Source organism: Propithecus coquereli, unplaced genomic scaffold (genome assembly GCF_000956105.1).
Source record: "Propithecus coquereli isolate 6110/MARCELLA unplaced genomic scaffold, Pcoq_1.0 Scaffold49, whole genome shotgun sequence".
NCBI lineage: Eukaryota > Metazoa > Chordata > Mammalia > Primates > Indriidae > Propithecus > Propithecus coquereli.
The window spans coordinates 2,387,240-2,395,599 of record NW_012150729.1 but is presented as its reverse complement, the minus strand read 5'-3'; the positions used below and the strand labels follow the sequence as shown (position 1 = coordinate 2,395,599).

The following is an 8,360-nucleotide window of genomic DNA, read 5'->3' as shown; positions in this document are numbered from 1 at the left end:
ATAGAAATAAAGTGCCCAACAGATGTAATGTACTTGAATCATCCGCAAACCACCCCCCACCCTGTTCTTGGAAAAATTGTCTTCCATGAAACCGGTCCCTCATGCCAGAAAGGTTGGGGACTGCTGCTCTAAGACAATTTGGGTCTTGCTCAGCTGAAGTCAGAGCATCTGAACCCCTATAGGATTTCACATGGGCTTCTCTATGGCAGTGTGTCTCTAATGTCTAACTTTAAGAGCATATAAGTCTCCTGGAAATCTTCTTAAGATATAGATTCTGAGTCAGCAGGTCTGAGGGACTGCATTTCTAACAAAATCCCAGATGATGCTGATATAGCTAGTCTGTGGACAATTTGAATATTAACCTGCTATGGAACAGACAGATTTTTGCTAAGTGCTCTGGTTACCTTAGCTTACTGTTCCATGTTTCTATAAATGAAGCAAGGATCTCTATCTTCTACTGCAAATTACACAAGAGACGTTCAATAAATATTTGTAAACTTAACACTGTATAATGTGTAAATGTGTTTTTTCAAATTGCAGGTTTTCAACCCATTAGTGGGTTGCAATCTGTATGTATATGTGACTGTATATATATAAAACTGAAAGAAAAAAGAGTCAAATGAGAAAGAAAATAGAATATATCACATGTAATAGGGTAAATATTATTTTATAAAACTTTTGTTGCAATTATATACACATATGCACACATTTGTATGTACTGGGTCACAATGTAAACCCTATCTTTTATGTGGGTTTTAGTCTAAAAAGTTGGAAAATACATATTATGGGTTGAATCGTGTCCCCAAAAGATATGCTGAAATCCTAACTTCAGTAAAAGATTGGAGTTATGCTGCTCCAAGCCAGAGAATGCTTGTGACTACCAAAAGCTGGAAGAGGCAAGGAAGAACCTTTCCCTACAGGATTCAGAGGGAGCATGGCCCAGCTAACACCTTGATTTTAGACTTCTAGACTCCACAACTATGAGAGAATAAATTTCTGTTATTTTAAGCCACCCATTTTATGGTAGTTTGCTATGGTAGTCCTACTTAACTAACACAAAATGGAAGATGTCTTTTATCGTATTTCAATTTTTTTCAAAATTTCAGAATTGTAAAAAGAACATAAATCTATGAGCAAAAATATTATCATGGCCATACATATTTTAGCACACCATAAACATTTTCAGGAGGTTTTGCAAAACATGACTATTTTAACATTCTCATATAAAGTGATCTCCCCTACTTACTCTTCTTTACATCATCCTGTTTATTTTTTTTAATAGCACAAATCAAAATGTATTATGTTGTGTTTTTTGTTTATCTTCTGTTTCCTATATCAAAAAGGAAGTTTCTTGAGGACAGGAACCTTGTATTTCTTGTTTTTTACCATATCCCTGGTGCATCATGGCACATAGATTTTCAATAAATAATTATTAAATAAAAAACAGAAATGTTCATAAAATAAATTATACATAGCAAGTAAAAAATGCTGTTATCATTGTCTACGCCCCCCTACTCCCCTTCCCTTCCCAAAAAAGTCCCCTGAAAAATGAAGAGATTTCAAATGTCCAGTTGTATTACATGGTCTACAACAGGGGTTGGCAAACTCAGCCCATGGGCCAAATGTGGCCAGCTGCCTATTACAATAGAACCCAGACACATTTATTTCTTTACATATTGTCTATGGCTGCTTTTGCACTACAACAGCAGAGGTGAATAGTTGCAAGAGATTGAATAGCCTATAATGAAAATATTCACTATCTGATTTACAAAACAGGCCTATGTTATATACTTGGCATCTAATCATACATATTCCAAAGATTATAACAAACAAATGTTGGAAGCAACTTTTACCTTATTATAATTCTTGGCTAATTCCAACATCTCTTTTACCACTGATTCATTGTGTTTACAATGTTCGCTGTAGTCCTGAAGTGTCAAACCTTCCATCCAACTCTTCTTATGCAAATTTAGCAACATCTAAAAAATATAAAGAAAAAGTAACTCTTTTTCTGCCATGAGGATATTCCCTTTACTTGTCTTGAGAAAACACTTCACAAAAAGATTTTGGAATTAATGAATTTAAATTTAATTTTATTAATTCAAATAAACTCCAATTAGAATTCTCCTAAATTTATATTACTAATAATATAACCTAACCTAAGGCGTGCTCCAAGCATGGCCTTTGTATTTGCTGTCCTTCTACCTAGAAGGCTATTCTCATATTTGTATGACTCACTTTACTCTCTTCCTTAGAGATAAATGCCTTTCCTTATAAAGCTACTAAAAGTCACCCCACACTATCTTAAACAAGTCTTTTTTTCTCTTAACCTGTTTATCCCATTTCTGTCCCACTAAAGGGGAAATCAAGAGGGCAGGGACTTTATCCTGTTTATTTCAAGATAACCAGGATCTAGATTCTAGAACAGTATCTAATCATAGAAGACACTCAATAAATATCTGTTGCATTAATTAATAAATTAAATTCTTATGTCACATACAGATCTCTGATTTTTCATATAGCCTAGGTGTCAAATGTCAAGATTAGATGGTAAATGCCCCATTTATTGAGCGACCTTGTGACAATCTTTCTGAGCCTCAATTTATCTATGATTTGAGGGCTTGTATCACACAACCTCGAAGTTTCTTTCAAATTCTAATATTCCATCTATAATTTAAAAACTTAAAACTTCTTTACTGTCAGAATGAAAAGCCATGAAGCTGAGAAGTAAATCAAAGACTTCATTTAGCTAGCAATCACATCAGCAAATTGGGGTAGGGTCCTATATTAGCTAGTGATAACGAAACTAGATACCTTAGTTCAATGTTTCCCAAAGTGGACTCAGAGTTCTGAGTATGTATTCTTGGAAGTTCATAAGTTTTCGAGTTTATAATCTTAAGACTGTTTTTCCTAGTCTTACTCTACAAATTTTCAAGTAAGAACTATCATTATTTTTTTCTTCTGATAATTGATGAAATTATTAAATGTGGACAAAAAATGGGGGCTACAAAATGATTGTTGTTGTTTTGTCATTAGAACGAGTATACTTTAAATGAGATGCCTGAGCCATGAGAATCTGAAGATATACTTGGAGGACTTGGAAGTATATGGGTTTAGTTTAGAAAAATTACCCTACTTGTTTCTTATGGTGGAAAATCAGCTGCATGTCAAAATCACCTATGAGGCTTTTTAAGACACAAAAGCTCCCCCATTTCCCTTCCTATGGCCCCAGGGTCAAGAATTCCTCCATTCCCCCTCTATGACTCTAGGGGCAAGAATAGTACGCCAAAAAATTAGAAAAACCTTATACAGGTGACTCCAATTTGATTGCTTCCCAACTTCCCCACTGATACTGTTCTAGAAAATAGATCATTGGGGAAATTCTGGTGAAGCTGCAACTACCTATGCTATAAAGCTACCTATAAATAAGTATTGAGAATTGGATTTCCCTACCACATCAAAAGCAAACAATGAAAGTTCCAAGGAGCAGCAGGATATTCCTCACCATTCCTGGGCAAGGATTCCATTGGAACCCTTAGGTAAGGCTTGGGGTTAAGTACACAGGTTGGCTGAATAAGAATAAAGGCAGGGCTTTTGTTACCAAGAATGCAGCTGAACTTAGCGATTAAGAACAGAAGCATAACATGAATGAATATGTTTATATATGTTTTTAATACCAAGGATAAGGCTGGGCGCAGTGGCTCACGCCTGTAATCCTAGCACTCTGAGAGGCCGAGGTGAGAGGACTGCTTGAGCTCGGGAGTTCGAGACCAGCCTGAGCAAGAGTGAGACCCCGTCTCTACTATAAATAGAAAGAAATTAGCCAAACAACTAAAAATAGGAAAAATTAGCCAGGCACGGTGGCACGTGCCTGTAGTCTCAGCTACCCAGGAGGCTGAGGCAGGAGGATCGCTTGAGCCCAGGAGTTTGAGGTTGCTGTGAGCTAGGCTGACGCCCTGGCACTCTAGCCGGGGCAACAGAGTAAGACTCTGTCTCAAAAAAAAACCAAGGATAATGGCTAAGTTTATGAAATACCTTCCCCCAGCCCTCATAAAAAGGAAAACTGATGCAATTAGCTGGATATTTCCAAATAGATGGATGTCAGATATGACCGATAAAATATTTATCTAAATTTATCTAAATGAATTTTCAGTTTGTACCTAAGAAGTGCCCTTTTTCACAGCCTGAACTCATTTTATGTAAAATTAAAAATAAGTGTTGCAAATGGACTTCAAGCAATTAACTAAATTTATCACAGCAGAAATAAACTTTGGGATATAAGTAGCAATTAGAAGGAGCTCCACAGGGTCTCCCGTTCCCCTCATGCATCACTATGCTCAAGTACCTGAGCCCTTCAGATGAGTTTATAAGTGGCTTTGACCTTTTAAAACAAAAGTTTATCAAACTTAAAAAAACAAAAATAGAATTCTTCTTTCAAAGAAAATCATATTGCACATCCTCCCCCAATATATAAATTAGATTCAAATGGAAGTGATCTGGTTGAAAGAGGAGGTAGGTCTAGAGGCCCCAACTTACTCTGCTCTCTGCTTGCCATATGCCAGAATCCCCTTCTCTAAGGCTCCTTTGTGAGAGACAGTTTCAAAGCAAGAATGGTCTTGTTTTCTACTGATTACTTATCACTTTCAGACTTGAGAGTGGACTCAATAACCAAAACTGGCTATCAACAGTAAACTTAATGTTCTTAAAAAAAAAAAAAAAAATTAAAAAGTCTTTCCCAGAGAAATACAAGAAGCTAATTTGGTGGATGACTAATTGTGATAGTAAAGGGGGAAAAAGTGCTCCAGACTGTAATTTCAAAAAACAACATAGTTAAATATTTGCCATTAGTTGAAAGAAAAAACTGTACTCGAAATAATCCTAAAAGAATAAAAACAAACAAAAAGAATCCTAACGTACTAAAATACTAGGTAATGTTAAAAAGTAATCAAATTTGAAAATTGTTTGTTATAAAAAGAGATAAATACCTAGGTTTAAAATATGTGAAAACACAAAAATGTTTCCCTTTGCCTCACCTTTAATTTACCCTAGGTAAACAGGGTATGTTTTTAAAAAGTACTACACACAATTTAATTTATTCCTCTCAAATTTAGTAATTCTAAAAAGGCATTTCATTGGAGAAGATAAATTAATCAGAAAAATCACAGAACTAAGAGAAATATTACTATGATTTATTGTAAAACCAAACTGGAATGTTTATTTCCTACTTCCTCTTCCACTTTAGCATCTACTAATATGGTAAAATATATCTTTCAATATGTCCAAAAAGAACTCCTTTATTTTATGCTGCAATTCATCCAAGAATGGAAAAATATTTGGAAACATCAGAAGAGGTCAACAATTCTAATTTAAATCATATAACAGGTAATGGTTTGAAAAAAATTTCCCTCCTCCAAAATAAAAATTTAAACTTACCTTCTGTTCCAGTTCATTTTTCCGATAGTTAATAGTAATGGAGTAATAATGTCTGTTTAGTCCATGAATTAATGCCTATATAGATAAATGATTTTAAAAGGATAAATTAATATTTTTCATCTAATAAAATAAATACAAGTTTGAAACTGTTGACATATTCTGTATACCTGTATAGAAGGAAGGAAGGAAAGAAAGAAGGAAGGAGAGAGAGAGAAAGAAAGAAACATAGATTCCAAGAACAAATTAATATAAAGTCTCATATATTAATATAAAAGCCTATAGCATAGGCATTATACTTTTCCCTCTCTCCCAGGATTACTAATGGCTTCTCGTACGTAAAACAGGAAAGTGAAAATAAATTTTGTCTATTACTACTTCAATATTGTCATTAGTGCTTTAAAAATAACATTTTTTTAAGAGACAGGGTCTCATTCTGTCACCCAGGCTAGATAGAGTGAAATAGCGCAATCATGGCTAACTATCACCTTGAATCCCTGGGCTCAAGGGATCCTTCAGCCTCAGTCTTCCAAATAGCTAGGACTACAGGTGCACAACACCACACCCAGCTAATTTTTCTTTCTTTCTTTCTTTTTCTTTTCCTTTCTTTTTCTTTCTTCCTTTCTTCCTTCCTTCCTTCTTTTTTTTTTTTTTTTTAAGAGACAGGGTCTTCCTATGTTGCCCAGGGTGGTCTCGAATTCCTGGGCTCAAGCAATCACACCTGACCTAACAATAACATTTTTCTAAAAGCAACGTATATTTCACTGTAAAAAAGTTTAAGAAATAGCTATAAGGAAAAACAACAACAACAAATTACATGATTCTACCACCCAAAGGCAATCAATACTAATATCTTGATGTAAAAATATAGGTACAGTTTATAAAATACATATTTACAAAATGGAGAACTTGTATATCATATTTTATAATCTTTTTCTTACTTATTTTATACTTTCCCCAAATTATTTTTTATTTTTATTTTTTTTCTGGAGACAGAGTCTCACTCTGTTGCCCCGGCTAGAGTACAGTGGCATCACTGCAGCTCACAGCAACCTCAAACTCCTGGGCTCAAGCAATCCTCCTGCCTCTCAGCCTCCCAAGTAGCTGGGACTACAGGTGGACACCCCCACGTCCAGCTAATTTTTCTATTTTCTGTAGAGATGGGGTCTCACTCTTGCTCAGGCTTGTCTTGAACTCTTGAGCTCAAGCAATCCTCCCGCCTCGGCCTACCAAAGTACTAGGATTACAGGCGTGAGCCACCGCACCCGGCCATCCACCCCCAAATTATTAAATAGTAGTCTACGATGTAATCATATTTTTTCTTTACTACTTTAAGTACAATAATAAAGAAATCAGTGTTGGAGAATCGTAAGTGACCACCAGCATGTGTGCTGTCAAGCTTCTATCTCTACTACTTGAAAGTTAGTTTAAGAGCAAGGCCCCTCTTAACAACAGCTAACTTCCCCTTCAAAATAAAAGGCATGGCATTTCTGAAAGCCTTCTGATCCCTGCATTAAATACTCTGTTAATATACAGTAAAATTCTATTATGGATATTACCTTTCACTTCAAGCTCTTCTGAGTTGCTTTCTTTCTAGCTTGTCTTAGAAAAATAAGAAAGTGTTTTAAGGTGTGGCTTTGTTCTGTCACTTTTTGGCTTGATCTCATTTGTGTGTTTTAGTATTGAAATTGTCTTAAAACTATAAAGCACCGAGATAGATGTCATTCTGATGGGCATTATATAAACTGTGAAATAAATATATTTACAGATTCTAATTGGAAGGCAAAGCAAACTAAAATGAAAGGAAAAATAATGATGCTATAGCAGTTATTTACACAAATTGTTTACTTAGGTTTGAAATCTGCCTCATAAGGTCCACCTTAAATTACAGACTATAAAGTTGGATTAAAAAAATACAAACTAGAGTGGTGTAGAAAGAAACAGATTTTAGTATTGATTATACTCAATTTTAAGGTTAAAAAGCAGTGTTTTAATTTAAAAAATTAAATCTGCAACAGGTGGCTGGTGACTTGCAATTACTAAAAACTTCTGGCAAAAACATACATGTAGAAATCACAATGATCTTGGATTGTGAGATGCTACTTAACCTTTTGCAAAAAATAATGAAGCAGTATGATGCTATGGGGGTTTATAAGAAAGGTCATTATCACAGGCTAAACAGGTCCAGTAATATATTCTCTTGGAACATGCATGTATGGGCTTGTCTGTACCCAATCAAAATCACTGGTAGTTTATTTCATACTCATTATACTTTGCAGTTTTCCCCGACTTGTAAAAATTTTTTCAAAAGCAAAACACCTGAATCCTTTAAAACAAAACATTTCACTTTGATGAAGATTCAGATGAGTGACTGCTGTAAAATTAAGCGTTTAAAAGTATAGTTATCAAAGTGTAACCAAGGCTTAACCACGGTTAACTGACAAAGCCACAACTCCCCAAAGGCAACCTTATGACAGAGCAAAGTTTCAGAAAAGGGGAAGCAATAGCTACCTAATGTCTTTGTCTGTCTTCTATTTAACCAAGAATGGTATTTCTGTCCTTTAATTAATCTTCAGAGAAGTAATTAACTAGTAGACAAAGCCAGTGGTGCATTTAAAAACAAATTTAAAATAATTTTTGAAACAATAAAGGTATGTATAAAAACAACAAGACATGTGAATGATACAAAGAAAAAACATTAATCACTCAAGAGGATATTAAGTATCTGAATACCAACAACTTCAATAATGGTGGTTAATATCACCAGAAAAAACAAGATACAAACTCTCATCAACAGTAATATATAGGTATGTTTTATAGGACTTTTTTTAAAGGTGAGGATTTTTTTTTAAAAAGTAGAAAATTTTAAGTACTATTAAAGAATTGTTTCTGAATACCACTTAAAATATACAGCAATTTTCCTATTATTT

General features: G+C 34.5%; 1 protein-coding gene across 1 annotated transcript in view; it reads right to left on the bottom strand.

The window, feature by feature from the left end:
* PSMD14 (proteasome (prosome, macropain) 26S subunit, non-ATPase, 14) overlaps positions 1–8,360 on the bottom strand; it is a 112,848-nt gene that overhangs the window by 28,379 nt on the left and 76,109 nt on the right. The window contains 2 exon segments of the mRNA XM_012655816.1: positions 1,854–1,979; positions 5,434–5,511. Coding sequence (XP_012511270.1) covers positions 1,854–1,979; positions 5,434–5,511 — 204 coding nt within the window.